We start from the raw sequence: 19,823 nt of genomic DNA on the forward strand, positions 1-19,823 counted from the left end.
ATATTTGTATTACAAACAATCAAAGGAACACTGTTTCCAACAACCAATGTTCTACAACTGCAATACATTTAGATTTAAAAGAAGTCTATTAAATCAATAACAGGCCTTATGTGAGTCTTCAAATATGAACGGAAAACATGTCTTTTTTTTTCGTTCATACTTTTTTATGGTTTTTCTCTTTACAACTCATTGGTCCTGCCATTGCAATATCTTTTAAAGGGGATTCTCTAACAAATAAGTGAACTAGCGTTGTTCAAATTTTATTTTTCTGTGGTGAAACATACCATTTGCACCTTGGTCTCCTTTTACATATTTACCTTTCTGACATTACTGGTTGATTGAAAATAGGGGCGGGTGATAACAAAGGTATATTCAAACTCACAAGTCGAACAAATTATCTAGAAATTTAAATATGAATTTTATATTAAATTTGTGGTTTCTTTGTCTATTGTTTGTGTGAATTCTACGACATTGATACAAAGGTACATAATTGTGTAAATTTTAATGGAATGTGTATGCTGCATGAAATTTGAAACTTGACACAGACACACGTATAATCAAAATACTAATACAAATGTAGAAGGTTTTAATTCACGTATACAATTATTTTGAATACAATTGAGATAGAAAATAGAGAATATGTCAGAGGGACAACAACCCGACATAAGACATTGTAAGAGCAAACAACAACCGAAGGCCATGAATGGCTCCTGAACCCAACGAGAAAATCTCGTACCTAGAGGAGGTCCTTAGCTGGCCTCGAAATAAAATTGTGTACTAGTTCAGTGAAAATGGACGTCACACTAAACTTCAAAACATACATTTGACCTGAAATTTTAAAAAAAAACAAACATAGAAGACTAACAAAGGCCAGAGGCTCCGGACAAGCGTTCACTAAAAAATAAAAGTAAGATTGTTAATATGAGGCAGGCATTACCTGTAAATGGGGACGAAGTCTGTATGAATTATTTTTTTGTAACTTAAGTATTTGTACTCCGTCCCCATATAAATAGAGTGTTTAAATCGAGAATTTTTTTTATTAAATAACCAATCCTCATTCAGGACCAATTATGCAGCATGTCATTTGCCATTACAATAAGTTTCACAGCGCTCTACTTTTCCTTTACAATCTTGTCTACATGGTTTGTCGAGCAATCCTTTACAGTAGCTTTCACATTCCCAGCGAGATTCCTCACACACACCCAGACAGTTAGTGCCATACCCCAATATAACTGAGAACATCATTGTTGCTATGATTAGCAGTGCAAAACCGTTTGCCTGGAAATACAATAAAAATATAATATATATTATAGTACTGGTGCCTTTTTACTATGATTTGCCGTGTAGAAAAAAAAACTCGTTTTAGAGAGCGATTAAACGATTTTTAATACCGATAATTGGAATATCGATTGTATTTCTTTACTTTACTCATTGTTGAAGGTCGTAGATTATATGCAGTGAATAAAATAAAAACAGCATCAACAATTTGAAAAAAAATAGTATGTTCTCTTTAGAATTTTGTGGTGTTAGAAATAAAGAACAGAATTTCCTCGGGTAAATGAAAGAACACCAAGCACAAAATAGCATTTTGATCAAGTCCGTTGTATGGGTGTTCTCTGTGTGATATCTCTGTAATCACAGCTAGATATTTGAAATCATAAAATAGAGAAAATCGCATTAGTAATCGGACACAATTAGGGAATATTTTGATAATAAAGAAATAAAATAAATTATTGATTAGTTGTTGGTTGCTTAACGTCCAGTAGCAAATAATAAATACATGGTCATCTCAATTAAATGGCTATACTTAAAATAAAACGTGTTAAATGATTTAAGACGTGTGCCATTTTTTTTTTCAACATATCGAATTGTATATATACGCAGATGCTTTGGGTTTTGTCCTTCGTGTTTGGCTCATTCCGATATATGGATTGTAGATAAGTCTACAAGTCTACATTCGTCTACTCTACAACGCATGTCTTGTCTTGTGCTTATGTTGTGCTGTTACACTACTTTTCTGCATCATTGGATGGTTGGGCGCTCACAAACATGTTTAGTTCTGTCACACTCTTTATGTCCCTGTCCAAAGTTGAAAGCCTGTAGTTCACTGGTCGTAGTAGGTTCGTGACTCATGTGACTGTCATATTCGTTTTTCGTAAATCGTTATGAATTAGGCCGTTATTGTTTCCTCTGAAATGTTTCACATTTTTCATATCGGAACCTTTTTTTATAGCCAACTATACGGTTTGGGATTCTCTCATTGTGAAGGTGGCATTGTGGCCTCTAACTTTCTATGTGCTTTGTCTTTATGCCTTGTTATGTTTTTTTTTAATGTAACGTTGCTCTGTTCTTATACATTCTGGCATTGTGTTATTGTTCTATGATAATTTGTGTATTCTTGTTTTTCATTTTTGATAATGTGCTTTGTCTATATGCATTTTTGTGTTAATTTGATACATATGAGGTGGTTCTGTACTTACACACACTACGTCATTATGTTATTGTACTATTGTAATTTTTTGTATTCTTTTCTTTCATTGTTGCTAATGTGCTTTGTCTACATGCCTTATTGTGCCTCTTTGCTATGTATTTGTTTGTTTTTATATTGATTAAGATTAAAACATAATGTTGACTGATGTTCCCCTGTTTTGAGATGTTTACCTTTTATGTCTGTTTTGTTCAAACATCTGTGAATATAATGGAATTTAATGCGACTGTCATACAAGTGAGAGGTTTGGCTAGCTATAAAACCAGGTTTAATCCATCATTTTCTACATAAGAAAAATGCCTGCACCAAGTCAGGAATGTGATAGTTGTTGTTCATTCGTTTGATGTGTTTGAGCTTTAGAATTTGTCGTTTGATTAGATATTTTAATTTTCTTCGAAGTCAGTATTTTTGCGATTTTACTTTTTACATCCACCTAATTCGAACTTTGGTCGATAGTTGTCGTCTCTTTAGCAATCATACCAAAGCTCGTTTTATTTAAATATTGTCAAGGACGTGTACCAAATATATACATTTCAACTCGTTCTTAATTCAAATTTATCCCACTAGATTTTAAGAGATAACAAACAAGTTTTGTGTTTTTATGTTGCTGCGCATCAAATTCTTAATAAAAACGCTGTAAATGATTGTTCTTTGTAATTAATACAATTTGACTACGATTTCGAGATTATTTCCTTGTATTGCAAGAATGTAATGAACTTATATATTATGGACAATTCAAACGGAATTTTCTTCTGCACCTTTCAAAATGAAAAAAAGCTTAGAATTCCTTCTAGATTTTATAATACATACATGTAAGTGTCTTTCTCATGTAATTCTGATCTTTTGTGTTAATTTGCTTGACGTTTTGCTTAGCTATTGACATGAAAGCATGCCATTATTTTTGTATACAACACGTACATGAAAGATTTTAAGTGATAAACGATCTTACCTTCATTTCCGCTATTTTTATTATTTATCTCTTCTCTATATGAGATATTTTGATGGCAACTAACAAGAAGGCAGTTATGATTTCAATTTTACAATTATCCACTGATCTTGAATATGTGTGCTTACTTTTACGCCTCGTTCAAACGAACCATGAAAACAAGATATAATCAAATCTCATTACTTATTTAAATGATACAGATGAAATGGTTCTTTTAAGATTAATTTTATAATGTGAGTTAACACCATGAATACAATATTAAAGTCACATTTATGGATACTTATCTAATTAGAACGCCATCATTAAACATAATTATTTTTGAATAGGCCATGTGATATTATATTGTCAGTGACACCTGTTACTCGCTGTTGTCGGTTTGATCCATTTTTAAACACCCACTTTAGGAGTAATGGGTATGCCATCATATTGTCCGTCCGTCAGTTCGTTAATTCGTTCTTTGCTGCCAAATGGATTATGTAATTCCTGGGAAAAGTGACGAAAAAATATCAAATAAATATTTTTTCGTCACTTTTCAAAGGAATTGCATAACATATCTGGTAGCAGATACACGGTAATGGACGAATCGTAACATATGCAAACTGTTTGGATCTGCCAACTAAAATAAAATATCAGTTACATAGTGTGCTAGTGACCCTATACGGTATATATGGGGGTCAGTAAATTCCATATGGGGTGAGAGCGAAGCTCGAGTCCCCATATGGAATTCACTGACCCCATATATACCGTATTACGTCACCAGCACACTATGTAACAAACTTATCTTACTGACTATCTTAACGTGTGAAATTTAGACCAGTGACCTATCTATCAAAATGAGCAAGTATTCAATACTCAAAACTGTTAGCATTAAGAAACTTCATCCATGGATCCTACAAATCAGATGCCAACCATAAGAACTAGTTAGGTTTAAATGTGTTTTAAGAATTTATTTCAATCTGAATCATCAATTTCTTCATCTGTTGTTAAGAAGTACCTTTTTGTTTTTATGAAGGGACGTACTAAGCGTGTATGAAATAAACTCCGCCTCCCTTCTAACCTAATATGGAATATAAAGGGACGTAACACCTCTACTGACCGTGAATGTCTTAAGCCCCGCCTCCCTTCTAATTTTATATGGAATATAAAGGAACGTAACACATATAATGACCGTGTATTTGTCTCTCGTGGACAGTTGTCTCATTTGCAATCATACCACATCTTCTTTTTATATGTATTAAGCCCCGCCTCCCTACTATTCTAATATAAAATATACACGGTCTCCTCGCGGACCGGACGCCTTTAACCAATCAAATTTCTCGGAATGTGTAGGAGGTAAGATAATACATATTCCATGTTAAACTTAATTTTGTTAGTCACACTTTCCTGTGAGACAACTACTACATGTGGAGGAGGATTTGGTAACCCTTCCGGAGCACCTGAGATCATCCCAAGTTTTTGGTAAAGGTTTTTTGTGTGGTCCGTGTTGCTTAGTCTTTAGTTTTTTATGTAGTTTCTTTAGTAATAATTACACCTTGCACTCATTTAATGAAAAAAGTCACCTGATGTTAATATGCTTATATTAAATGAGAAACAAACCGAAACACAAACGCTAATAATTAAACAATGAACCATAAAATCAAGGTCAGATGAAACGAAACGTGGTAACCTAGGAGATCTGCAAGAAAGGTACGATGCATTCTGGTCTTCTCACCTCTGAATTATGAAACCTCAAACACAAAGTTTGAACCGACTCAGACATTGCAGCCTTTTGTCTCAAATTCTGGTTTTTGAGTGTAGGATATATTGTATATTCAGCTGAAGGCAGAATGTTTCCCTCCGGTATACATGTAGATGATGTTTGGTTTGTTTTTCGTTGGATTGCTGTCTCGTTTGACTTATTTCTAACAAACTCATATATATAGTTAAATGGACGTTTGCTTCTGAATTCAAGAGATCGAAATCAGGACAATCTAAGCAGAAACAAAATTAAAGAGAGGCGAAGGAAACCCAAGTGCCATTCAAACCCATAAGCCGAAAAAAACACCTGCAAAGTCATGCTTAAAAATGTTAAAGACAAACAGACAAACAACAGTACACAAACATAACAAAGAAAATATGAGCAACGCAAACACAATTGTAAACTTGGGGTCATCTCAGGTGCTTTGCAACATAAAGCAATTAAAACAAGCTATGATTTACAGAATGATTTATTTCATATAATTAAAAAAAAGTGTATCCATGAAACTTTAACAGAACTTTCTATTCTTCGAAATCTTCTTCCTCAAGATCTTCTTCGACCTCATAAGGTACATGCACGTTGCGTTTCTTGTTAAATTTGCAAATCGCCATACAGTCTTTCTTAAGTCTATTGCACTTCTTTTTGCAAGATTTGTCGCTGTGACTTAAACAAAACTCCAGCTTGCAGACTCTGACCTCGTCGTTACAGATCATCTTACATTCTTTACTAGCCATCACCATCGACACCATTGCAATGGCAATAACCAGGACCAATACAAGTGCTTTAGTCTGAAATGAGATGCATAAATATATGTAATACTTACAATATCTTTTTAGTCTAATGAAGTTGTGGTACGAAAATTGCAATGCGATTATAAATTAAGAACACATTTTATTTCTGTTATGCTATTTGCGATTTTTGCAGAATTAAACTTATTCTAAGAGTTCTTAAAATGGGAAATATGTGACGTCCACCATTATTTTAATCGTAATAACAAAACAGATGGTCAGAGACCACAATTATCGTCCCTTGATTTTCGTCGTACCGGAATATAGTCCCTAGTGTTGACAGTGGGTTACTTGCCATTAATTTTTATACCCCTTCCCAATTTATTTCTCGATGTTTAATGCCTCAAATTGCCTCAAATTGCAAGTAGGGGGTGAAATTACACTGAAAAAAATTTGGGTCCAGAATTTTAAAGGAAAGTAGTGATTTGGTCCACCTGAAAAAGGTTAAAAATTAGCACTTCGGAAGCTGACAAACGATTTCAAGACGCCCTAAACATAAAATTGTCCATATCAAGGGGTATTTCAAAACTCGAAACTGCAATACTAGATGCTAATATTAAAACAATAATCAACAATAAAACAGAAAAGAGAAAAAGGCCTAAAAATTTAAAAATACAGAAAAAGGTCCATAACATTAGTGTGTTTCTTTTCACTTAAATTGGATTTGCACAATTGTGCACTCGATATATTTATTCTGATTGAAAATCTTCTACATTAATACCCCTTGATAAAAAAAAATGTGAAATTATTACTTTTAAGTTAAACTAATACAACTTGAAGGCTTACCTGCATGATTTCTGTGTTGTGAATTTAACTGTTCAAATCGCAAATTGGAATTGAATCCACCAATAAAATATATCTGAATATTTATACTATAACTAAAATAGCTTCCAGAAATAATTAACCAATGTAGATAAAAGATAATAAATTTATTCGCTAGACATATGTTGTATGTTTGTCCCCACTTTACAACATACGGGTATTTCAACTAAACAGATAAAACGGACAGGTGGTTACTCGGTATGTATATGGAGCGATCAGATATTATTTTCGGGAAATACATGTATATGACACGTGGAGCGTTGCAAAACTTTATGAAGATCTTAACTTCAAATGAAAATTTGAAATGATATACTTATCAAGCACCAATACTTGTATGGATTCATTGAAAGGAGTTCGCCCCTTACGATTCTGAAAAAGTTTCATGGAAAGTGAAAACTACCAAATTCTGATATTTATATCGTCTTTTAATGCCTTAGCTAGAGGAAAGAACCGAATACAAGATAATATCTTAACGTTTCAGAAACCAAAATGTGGACTACCATGCACAATGCAATGCAGAAGAGCTCACCGGATATAGTGCACAGTTGTTTTTCAGTTATAAAACTACTCTGGAGCTCATAAAATGAAGCATTATAATCAACATTATTGTCATCCGAGATATATAATCTTATTTCTACCATTGTAATGAAAAAGCAAACACAAACTGCCAATACACTTGCCCTAATTGACCTTTTCCTTGAAAATCGATAAAGCGAAGGTTTGTTTTGTCAACTATGATACCATGGTAATGCTTATGTTTTTCTAATGTTGTCTCGTGCTCATCAACCCAAAATGCATACATGTAATACCAATATTGAAATATAAATATAAAAACATATCCACATTTTGGTACTTATGGGTGGGAGAGGGGGGAACTTATCAATAACCTCATCAACCCAAACAGGCAATACATAACAGGCAATATGTATTGCCTGACCAAACATAGCCCTTAAACCAACCACCACTTGGATATTGAAAGAATGAGGATGTATCACATGTACTTCCGCCAAAGATATCAACCAATGAGGTTATACACATATCCTCAGTGATTGATATAATCTTGCATCCAGTTCATGTTAAGTTATGGGCATAGAAAACTCTATAGTCCATAGAGCATATTTGCAGGCCAATCTCAAAATACACCACTAGCAAGACTTTCCCTTAAGGAATAGTATTCCCAATACTCAAAACAAATTCAACACTTTTATTAAATATTATTCCTTTTAAAATTACTTTAAAACACTTCTAAACATTTAAAGATGCATATAAACAGTTCTTTATAAATCGTTCATAATTCAATAAATTCTCATTTGACCACATACGGACTTTTAAAAGTTGAGTTAAGGCAATGAACTCATATCAAAATGAACATTGTCATTATTCTAATAACATCTTCAGCATGTGGAAAGCTTGTAAGCAAAGGGACTTAACCTCCAAGTGTAAACTATGCTGGCTTGTCTCTTTCTTTACTGTTGTTGAATAAAACACACTCTTTACTTCATAATCAGGAACATTGACAATTGTAATTCCACTCGATTCTTCACATGTCTGCTGAAAATATATTAACCAATAACAAATTGTTTATTTGTACTAAAGACAGCATTAGTCACACTTTGAAAAGGAAAAATCCCTTTGCCTACAATCCACGTGGAAAACCACTAGGGAATCAGTGTCCCTCAAACTGTAGACAAAGAAATTTAAATTAAAAAAATAAATCAACCATACATTTTAAGTATACATTTGTACCAGTATACAAAATCATTCAACATTATATTTATTTATTAATTTAGATAAAACAAAACAAAATAAAAATATTGCAAACATTATTTAATCTCCCATGACAAAAAGATTTTTGTGACATGTTTTAACACACCAATGAAATTAAATACACATCCAATAGAAAACATCATGAAATCATGAAATTACGGAAAAATTATTAGCATTATTTTTAAATAGGTTCATTTGAACATTAAAGCTGCTTCCATCACAGATTTTTTTTTTTTTTAGTACCGTGCCATATTGGCATCTTCTGCCTTTCTCAACACAGACATACATAATTTAGTGTAGTATCAATATTTTCCCCATTCATTATTTTCCTATTTTCAGAAATCAAAACATTACTTCAATTGCAATTTGTTCTCACCATATTCTGATTACAAAAAATCCTTTCCTTTTAAAAAGGTTGTTCGAACTCATTGACATGAATCATCGTGCAATGTCATATTACTTTTCTTTCATTCGTCACCCTGTCAAAGCTGTAGGTAACACCATCTGAAAACAAAAACATTTTATTCAATTCTATGTACAATCAAAAAGACCGCTGAACTCGGACCTCGATGAAGACACCTTACAGTTCAATACACATCACTCCGATAAAAAAAACATGAATATCAAGTGACATGTCACACTAAATTATTCAACTTTCTCAATAATTCTATTCTTTTCTAACAAAGTCTTTAAAAAGCATTTCTATCAGTATGTACGATGTAAAAATAAATAAAAACTCCACAACACAGTCAAAAGTAACAAAAGAAACTATTTACCCTATAAACAATTTATTATTCTCCTTTCAACTACAATTTTCCAAAATGGCCAGAGTCCCCACTTCCACATATATTTTATATAGCGATAGCACTTTGCCCTGCGTTTAACCGGAACACGGCATAACAAATATCTGACCACCTGGGTTGATAATAACTACCTAAGGTCTAAATCCCAAAACATTTTGCTACCAAGGTCAAACATTACCATCTAGTTCTATCAAGAAGCCGCCAAGGCGAATATAAATGACACCAAGGTCTTGACGCCCCCAAGGCTAGTATTTTTAATTCATTGTTGCCATCAAGGCAAATGTAAAATATCATAAAAATGACCACCTAAGTCTATTGCCACCAAGGCTATAAAAATGACCACTTAGGTCTATTGCCACCAAGGCATATATAAATGACCACCTAGGTCTTTTGCCACCAAGGCATATATAACTGACCACCAAGGTCTTAAAGCCACCAAGGCTATATTGCCACCAAGGCAAATGTAAGTAAAAGTTAAAGAATATAGTTACTTTACCGACAACACGTGGAGCACGACCTTCCCACAGCTTGGATATTGAAAGAATGAGGATGTATCACATGACTTTTTTGTACTTCCGCCAAAGATATCAACCAATGAGGTTATAAATCGTAACCAAACTTGATTTCAAGCAACAGGTTGCGAAAATTTATAAATAAACTATATTCATGTTACCGCAGTTTTAATTTTTCGACATGTTGCCTATATAATGTACTCTGTTGTTGGACATCCTGGTACTCAGTCAAGTATGAGCGACAAAATAAAAAAGAATATTAATCAAATATATAATTATATAAAATAAATTCCGGAGTCAAAAGTCGGTTATTTGGAAATGGTATATTTTTTAAAAGTATTAAACAGGAAAATGGCTTATTTGGTTTTTTGACTGGACGTAAATATGGTATACAAATGTCCGCCGTCCGTCCGTCCGTCTGTCTGTCCGGCGTCTACATGTCGCACCGTAACTTGATAATCACTTATTCAATTTCATGAAACTAAATATAGTTGTTTCTTATGATGATCAAACGGTCTATCGAAAACAAGATTTAGACTTTCTGAGTTGAGGGACTTTATAAATAAAACAGGGTGTGTTTTTTTCACATGTTGCGCAAAATCTAGAATTGATTTCTTATTTTTGCTTAAATCTTTACACACTTCTTAGTTATATTAATCAAAATTGTTTTTATATTTTTTGGTGATGATTCAAAATCATTTTTGAGTCAGAGTTTTTCGTTAAAAAATAAAGGGGGGGGGGGGGGGTCACATGTCGCGCCGTATCTCAAAAACGATTTCTGATTATTGCTTAAAACTTTCCCCACTTCTCAGTTATAATAATCTTATGAACTGTATATTTTTTGGTGATGATTCAAAATCTCATTTTTAGAGATAATTAGTTTTTTGGAAAATAAAAGTGGGGAGATCACATGTCGCACAGTATCTCCATAATACCAAGGAGTATTGCTGAAAAATGTACACTCTTCTTGGTTATATTAATCTAGAGATCTGTTTACTTTTTGGTGATGATTAAAAATTTGTTTTAGAGTTATTGAGTGTTTTGTAAAAAAGAGGGGTTTTCACATGTCGCACTGTATCTCAGAAACTAATTATGATTATTACATAAAACATCACACACAAGACGACGAGCATATCATGCGATCGTGGCGCAGCTGTTTATTAATTAATATAAGACACTCTTTCGTAAAACGCTTTAAAAAAGAAAAAAAATGTCGGACCACCTTTCTTTTTTCTTGCACTGATACAAAATAGACAAATTAACTGTTCAATTCATTTATTAAATATAACATGGATTGTCCCCCTTCATAGTCACATGTATAAAAATGCGTTCTGTATTTGTCGAAAAAGATAAATAACAATAATAAAAATAATAAAAAAATAAATGAAACAGTCTACATTATCATATAAAATTACACAAAGTCTATGCTACTTTTCATGAAAAATCTAAGCAGATTATTTTCTGCAATTTTACGATCCAACATGCACACAATTGTGATTACAAATATAAACTTCATCAATACAGAAAACTATCAAATCTAGATCAATTAAATTACAGATGTTGATAATATTTATGCATAAAACATGCAGAACATGGCTAATAATAAAACAAATGAATAAACAAAGGAAAAATAGAACGAATATTTTCTATAGATGAGCTTGAATCTAAACATAGTAAAATGTGTTTTATACTAAACATAAATATTAGATAGGTTAGTGTCTTATTTTATTTTTGAATGACCTATTTTACTAGTATAATGACAAGTTAAATTTAGAATAACCCAAAAGGATTCAAAATCTACAATTTTAAAGCCCGTTATCCATTGGGTACAAACTCGAAGATTTTAATTTGGGCAGGTGGTGGTTCACTGTTGGGTATTTAACATTTGTGTTTATTAGTTTGATCGCAACCTCGCTTTGGTCTTTTCGAAATACGTCGGCAAGATTGCAGCAGACGAAAATTGGACGAGAAAATAATCTTCTTAAAAAAGTTGAAATAACACCTGAAATAGGTTTGATAAAGGGCTATAAGTTTATTTTGATATACGATAAAGACGGATTGATATCGATTTAATCCCGATGTCTTGAAATTTTAGTTAAAAACGACATTTAAAAACATACAAAAATTTAATGTGCAAATGAATGTCGAATTTAAGTAAACGGTCACAGCCAAAAATAAATCAAACCAAGATTGTGTTAGACATTATATTTTTATGCAATTTGAAAATGTGAAGGAATTTATAACTGTTATTGCCGTACTTTAGTGATATAAGGGGTTTTCAAATCAACCAAATATTTTCACAATGAAATTTTGAAATAGCTTATTGTCAGCATATAAATTGATGCAGTCGATAACTTAGTTCATCTAAATACAGGACAAAAATGAGCAAAAAGTTGAGTGTTTCGACTCTATTTATTGACAAACTTGTAATGACAAACTTCCGGTTAACGGTGGGCATAAAAACCGGAACCGGCTTTGATAAACTCGTATGTTTCGGATTTGCACAAATGGCAAAACAATCATTTTAGTAAGTATTAATTGATTCTTAGTTTATATATCCTGAGAATAACACGAAAGAGCAAACTATAGGCATATAATCGGAGAGAGATTTGTGAAATACGTATGTTTTTGGATATTCACTTTTAATATTTTATATATATATATAAGGTAAAGCACATGTATTTGAATGAAGATAACACATACACTTTAAGTTTCAGATCATGTATAGGAGGTCCGGCAGAAAAAGGGTGCCGACAAGCAGGGCAAATAATGGAGGCGCAGCGGCTGCTGCAAAGAAGTCGAAACAGCAACAGGAAGAGGCGACTGCTAATATTGCAGATAGATTACCTAGAACAAGTGGAACACCACCTGTACAGCTCGGCTCAAACACAGTGACAACTAATGTACTACCACACAGTCCAATAATGATCCCAGCAACACTGCCAGCAGAAACAATTTACCCTGCTCCAGGTAATACAACATTACACCAACCCCTAATTAACACAGGTTATGCCTTACCCATTGAAACGGTTAAGGCGTCAGATGACATAGCGCGAAACGTATCGCAAAATGTCAAACAAAAAGTATAATAAATGGGGAATATGTAGATATGGGCAGTTTGTTAAATAATTCACAAAACATAACAGGAGTGAATCAAACACTTACATTTAATCAGGGACAGATTATATTACAACCTAAGCAACAGGATACAAGAATTAACACAATAGGTATATGGACGGATGCCTTTTTAATATATATCAGTATTTATTGTACTATACATACATCTCAGTTCCAAGAACTGTTGAAGTATATGCAAACTGTCAGGTTAGGGGCTAAACGCTATGCAGGTTTAGGATGGAAATTGTATGATGAACAGTTTAGACTACGTAGATCACAGGAGCCTGCTGGATCCTGGTCTGTCATAGACACTGAGCTATGGTTATTGTATATGCAACCAGCAGGTCCAATTAATGGGCCAGAGTTCAATATTGCACAAAAACCAACAAACAATTTTCTTAAATGCTATGCATATAATTATAATGGGACGTGCACCCAACAATATTGCACATACAAACATGCTTGTTTAAAATGCAGTGGGGTACATCCGGTTATATATTGCACTAATAGCAAAGTGACTAACTCTAATAATCCTCAGTCACCTGGGATTGTTCAGAGATTCAGATCAGCCCGGCCTCAAGCACCACAAAAAACAGCATCTAATTTTCAACCCTTTGCACCTAGGCAAATGCAAAATAACACAAGATTCCGTTCTCCTGGAGCATTTATGGGACAAAGGCAAAACCCCAGTCAAAATTAAATCTTTAAGAGAATTACTGTCAAATTATGAAAACAAAACTGATGCAGCAATGTTATTATTGGGATTTATAGAGGGGTTTAGATTAAACTATACTGGTCCAAGGATCTCGAGTTTTGCAAGCAATCTCATTTCGGCAGAAGTTCACAAAACTGAAACGAATTTAAAATTACAAAAAGAAGTGCATCTTGGTAGAATGTTGGGCCCCTTTTCAAAAATACCAATTTCAACTTTAAGAATATCTCCTATTGGGGTAGTTTCAAAAAATGACGGTGGATGGCGTCTTATAACTCACTTGTCATATCCTCTAAACTGGAGTGTGAATGATTTCATTGATCCAGAAATTTGTAAAGTAAAGTATTCTTCTTTTGATAAAGTGGTTGGGATGATCTCTGAATTAGGAAATAACGTGCTTTGCGCAAAAATGGACATTAGTCAGGCCTTTAGAATTTTATTGGTTCACCCAGCTGATTTTGACCTTCTGGGAATTTTCTTTGATGGGAAATATTATATTAATAAATGTCTGTGCCTGAAGGCTGTTCTATATCATGTGCCCTCTTTGAAAAATTTGCCACTTTTTTGCATAAAACAGTTGCATTGAAAGCTGGCATTGAGACTTTAGACCACTATTTGGATGACTTTTTCTTTGCTGGTGAAAGTTCAACGGATAATTGTACCATTTTGATGGACACTTTTAATGAAGTATGTAGGCAGCTAGGTGTTCCACTAGCAGAGAATAAAACAGTAGGTCCTACCACATGTATCACATTTTTAGGCCTTGAAATTGACACAGTACTTATGTTGGTTAGAATCCCCCCTGAAAAACTGGATAAACTTAAATTTATGCTTGATCAGGTCTTGTCGAAAAAGAAAATGGCACTGAAGGAACTTGAATCAATTACTGGTTTAATGGCATTTTGTTCAAGGGCCATTATATCAGCCCGTGCTTTTATTCGTCGTTTTTACGATTTGATAGCTTCAGTTAAGAATGGAAAGCCTTATTATACTGTCAGATTGAATTCAGAGGTCAAAGCAGATGCTAGAGTTTGGCTAAATTTTCTAGATCAATTCAATGGTCAGTGTTATTTTCCTGATAGATTTTGGTCGACTAATGAAAGTCTGGAATTATTCACTGATAGTGCAGGTAATGTTTTATTAGGTTGTGGAGCTTATTTTCAAGGTCACTGGGTACAATACCAGTGGCCAAGTAGTTGGGCTGATACTAGCATTTTATTGGATATAACATGTTTGGAGCTTATTCCCATCGTGCTGTCGTTCATGATATGGGGTCGTTCATTTAGAAATAAAAAGATTCTGTTGAGAATAGATAATCAGGCATTAGTAAGCATTGTGAACAAAAGAACATCAAAATCAAAGAGAGTTATGATATTGATAAGACAACTAGTTTTTCTCACTATGAACAATAACATACAATTTAGGGCACAACATATTGAGGGTGAGCATAATGCAATCGCAGATGCTCTTTCTCGATTTCAGGAACAACGTTTTATGGACTTGGTCCCGAATGCAGACAGTTCTCCAGCAGCAATCCCACAAGAATTCCTGTCGATGATTTCAGAACTGAAATGAATCATTTACTTATAAATTCATTAGCACCCAGTACACAGAAAGCATATTTGCATAGCATGGACATATTTGTTAAATTCAGAGAAAATCATGGTTTTTCTGATGTCTGGCCTATTCCGCTTGATGACTTGACATCATTCATTGTTTATATGTTTAGAAAGAAATTGTCCCACTCAACAGTATCTGGCTATATTTCAGGCTTAAGTTGCTTTAATAAAATCAACAATTTAGAAGACAATACACAGAAATTTGTTGTCAGAAAATTGATTGAAGGAATAAAAAGGTTGGGGGGCCCAAATCAAAAGGACACTAGATTACCCATAACGAGAGATATATTGGAAAAATTATTGAGGTCACTGGCGGTGATTTGCAAAAACGGGTATGAGACAAAACTGTTTATGGCTTCATTTTCGCTAGCCTTTCATGGTTTTATGAGAGTAGGTGAAATAACAGTTGATTGTAAAAATAAGCAGATGCATACTGTAAAATTTGAAAATATAAAGCTTTGTGATGCAAGATTAGAGGTTTTATTGACGTCATCTAAAACTGATCAGTTTGGTTCTGGAACAACAATCGTTATTTCTAAGCAGAAAAACAAAAATGTATGTCCAGTACAAATAATGGCTAATTTTATTAAAGTTCGCCCACCTTATCTGGGACCTTTATTTTGTCATTTTGATGGATCCCCCCTTACAAGATACCAGTTTTCAGCATTATTAAAAAGGTCTCTGTCAGTAATTGGTATAGAAAACAATGGATTTAAGTCCCATTCCTTTAGAATTGGCATGGCAACTACATGTGCATTAGAAGGTATTTCTGATGAACAAATTAAAGAAATGGGACGTTGGAAGTCACAGGCCTTTTTGCGTTACATTAGGATTTAAATGCCTGAACATCATATATGTACATTTATTTGTGTAAATATGTTTCTATATTTGCTTATTTTGTAATGCAGTCTTGAGCTGGCATTTAAATAATATTGTATTATGTAAATAAATGGTATGTCCTGCATCAATATAAGCAAGTAATAATTGCTTTCTAAGAATTGCAGGACATGCTACAGTTTGGATCGTTGGATCCTCGATTATTAAGCATGCCTTTGGGGAAGCCAGAGGAAGACCGGGAGGGGTAAACTTGGGGCTGCAGAGGATGGGAGTAAATATTTGGTGGCAGGGAAAATGTGGAGGTAAAGTGCTGGACATGAAACAACAAATAAGAACCATGTTAAAATATGAAGATCCGCCAACTATATTAGTTTTACATATTGGAGGCAATGATATAGGGGAAAAAAGTTCAAAAACTCTTTGTGAACTAATAAGGAAACAGTTCAGTTGGATGCGTCAACTGATGTTGGACACAGTTTTTGTCTGGTCTCAAATTATTCCGAGATCAAGTTGGCGTTACTCTGACAATATTAATGCCATGGAAAAATGTAGAATGAGGGTTAATACCTCTATAGCATCATTTTTAACCAAAACAGATGGTTGTTACCTCCGTTACCCTGATATAAAGGCTAATGAATTATTCTTAATGAAAGATGGAGTGCATTTGACGTCTTTGGGAAATAACATTTTTTTGAATACCCTCCAGGGAGGATTAGAAATGATCATCAGGAATCTTGGCATTAATTTAACCTTCCCCGACTGTAAATAGATACAACTGTTATGTTAACATTTTATATCTGACGTTTCAAGTAAGTTACTAGGAAGTAACTTGAAAGTTAATATATTAAATTGTATTTGGCACAGCTTCGCGCAGCTACACCCCCTCTTTTCAGTGGCGGTTGTCCAATCAGATCAAGTTGTTACCCTGATCTTATCGGACAATTTGGCACATTTCGCTGCGCTGGATTTAACATTCATATATTCAGTGAACAGTAATGATAGCCTCTGATTACCAGGGCTCATCAGTCAACTTCTCGTACCAGACATATTACTTAAATATATTTATATTAGTGGTTTGCCATAATTTGCGGTAGCCACATTATAATTTACATATATATTAAATACAGACATTGATAAATATATTTCAGAGCAAGATTGCCAATTTAAATACATATTATATATCATATATGTTATATTTTATTCAAGATAAAGCTGTGGCCAAATACTGCCAAAACCTTATTATCTATTTGTTATGTTTTGGGCCTCGAGGATAAAAGGATTTAAAATCTACAATTTTAAAGCCCGTTATCCATTGGGTACAAACTCGAAGATTTTAATTTGGGCAGGTGGTGGTTCACTGTTGGGTATTTAACATTTGTGTTTATTAGTTTGATCGCAACCTCGCTTTGGTCTTTTCGAAATACGTCGGCAAGATTGCAGCAGACGAAAATTGGACGAGAAAATAATCTTCTTAAAAAACCCACCACCCTCCCAATGTAAATTAATTTTGTGTTACATGTGTATTTGTTCTGAATGGAAGTAAGAAACCAGATACTGCTTTTAAGTTTATATTTCAGCTTAATTCTGCTAATGGTACTGAGATGGGAGAGTAGGAGACAACTAGTGAACACAATGTAGATGTAAAAGTGGACATTGGCAGAGCACATTTGGCACATTTCGCTGCGCTGGATTTAACATTCATATATTCAGTGAACAGTAATGATAGCCTCTGATTACCAGGGCTCATCAGTCAACTTCTCGTACCAGACATATTACTTAAATATATTTATATTAGTGGTTTGCCATAATTTGCGGTAGCCACATTATAATTTACATATATATTAAATACAGACATTGATAAATATATTTCAGAGCAAGATTGCCAATTTAAATACATATTATATATCATATATGTTATATTTTATTCAAGATAAAGCTGTGGCCAAATACTGCCAAAACCTTATTATCTATTTGTTATGTTTTGGGCCTCGAGGATAATAAATATACTATTGTTCGTACATCAAGAGGTTTATGGTAATCAACTGTTCGCGATCTTGTTTTATATATATACATGTATTTATAAATAGTGACCACAGGCCGAAATCTTTCATCGCATCCACCTGTACTATACAACATAACATCAATGTAAAGCCCCAGTCACATATGTCACGTTTCAAGAGCTATGTTTTACTACGTTTTGAAAGCGTAGCGAAACAGAAATATACGTAACAAAGCGTATTGAAACGTAGTAATCCTCTGTTCAAAATGGGACCTGCCCCGTATGTTTTGAAAATTCGACAACAAACGTACCGAAAATTGAAATGAAGTAGAAACCTAGTAAATACGTTAAAAAAAAACTTTGCGGAACGTAACAAAACGTACTTACTACGTATCGAAACTTATCAATGCGTGGTGGAAACGTGGGTCTACGTACTAATGCGTAGAAAAAAGTGATAAGAACGTAGCACAAACCTAGTAAAACTTATCCTGGTTCCCGGTACTACGTTCCAGGTATTAGCTTTTAGCCATACTCTCTCAAGAGATATTGGTTTATGTGTAACATACATGTTCTTAACATTGCGATCGGGAACCAGTCTAAGTAAAACCTAGCTTTTAAAATAACGCACAGCCAAGATGGATTGAAAATGAATATTATGCATCACAAAATGCACGATAGATCAGAACACAAAATGTATACAAAAGGGAAAATGAATTTCCGCGGGGCGTAAGCTATTTTTCTAAAAAAAAAAAAATCTGTTAAAAGCGTCATGGATTAATTTGCGCTTCTTTTGTGTTCAAATTCATAAGACCAGCCATTTTTTAAATATGCATCAATCGGGAAATTGACGAACCTGTCTTTCATGGTACATGATACATGTACAAACCATAATCATAAACATTAAATTGCGGCTTTATTTTTTTTAATTATTTATTAAAAATTTGAATATATCAGTGTATCTTTAAAAGCTTGAATTGTTTAACATTTTGTTTTGTCGGTTCCATTTAAAACTTACAAATTCTATATGGTACGATTTTTGCTCATTGTCAAAGCCTGTAAGATGACTTGTCGTGACTTTAAATCATGTCACTGGATAAATAGTTCAATTGAATGATTGTCGGTTACTTCCAGTGGCAAATATTTCATACATATTCAGGACAAGACCACATAAACAATAACAACAAATGAATTACATATGAGTAAGGCCGTCTGGGATGAATGTCGGGGATAATGTAGACTACCACTGTCAAATTAAGGTATATCAGAGAGGGACAGACATTTAACCGTGCCATAGGCCACCTACGCATCCCTAAATTAGTTGTTGCTAGTGATCGTAACGTGGCATCATATGTAATGTCCCTATTCTAAATAGACGTGGCTGCGTACTTGTACATCCCCCACAACCAAACGGACAGAAGTTTTACTGCTGATCGGAATAAGACTAAGAGTTACAATATTTCTTTTCCTCAGTCACTCTCAGGATGTTTGTTGTATGGTGGATAGTTATTTCATTGGCAATCAATTCATATTTCCTTATTCTAAACTTTCTAAAGTATGTGTAAATATTAGACATGTTACGAAAAGGTATATTCACGACGCTAAGGTTGACAAATTACAATGTAGATGTTGAGAATGTGTCAAAGCACAAAAGAAATTACCTGTGTATACATTGAGT

The 19,823-nt window shown here is 33.7% G+C and overlaps 1 protein-coding gene and 1 long non-coding RNA gene across 5 annotated transcripts; one reads left to right on the plus strand and one right to left on the minus strand.

Moving 5' to 3' along the window:
• Nucleotides 1-5,625: 5,625 nt before the first annotated feature.
• Nucleotides 5,626-6,829, minus strand: LOC139494888 (uncharacterized). The gene is made up of 2 exons (XR_011657198.1): nt 6,747-6,829; nt 5,626-5,960 (listed from the first exon to the last, which is right to left on the minus strand). It is a non-coding gene; the product is annotated as an uncharacterized lncRNA (long non-coding RNA).
• A 4,833-nt stretch (nt 6,830-11,662) lies between these two features.
• LOC139495817 (uncharacterized) lies at nt 11,663-18,112 on the plus strand. Of its 4 annotated transcripts, none has more exons than XM_071284199.1 (3): nt 11,663-12,391; nt 12,576-12,834; nt 16,317-18,112. In XM_071284199.1, the coding sequence occupies exons 1-3, from the start codon at nt 12,353-12,355 to the stop codon at nt 16,916-16,918; spliced, it is 900 nt and encodes a 299-aa protein (XP_071140300.1). In that variant the 5' UTR covers nt 11,663-12,352; the 3' UTR covers nt 16,919-18,112. The 4 variants fall into 4 exon arrangements, with proteins under 4 accessions (XP_071140300.1, XP_071140302.1, XP_071140299.1 ...); XM_071284201.1 differs by having other exon boundaries at nt 11,663-11,875; XM_071284198.1 differs by having other exon boundaries at nt 11,663-11,875; nt 12,576-18,112.
• The last annotated feature ends 1,711 nt before the right edge of the window (nt 18,113-19,823 follow it).

The sequence above is a fragment of the Mytilus edulis genome, chromosome 11 (genome assembly GCF_963676685.1).
Source record: "Mytilus edulis chromosome 11, xbMytEdul2.2, whole genome shotgun sequence".
In the NCBI taxonomy this organism is placed as follows: Eukaryota; Metazoa; Mollusca; class Bivalvia; order Mytilida; family Mytilidae; genus Mytilus; species Mytilus edulis.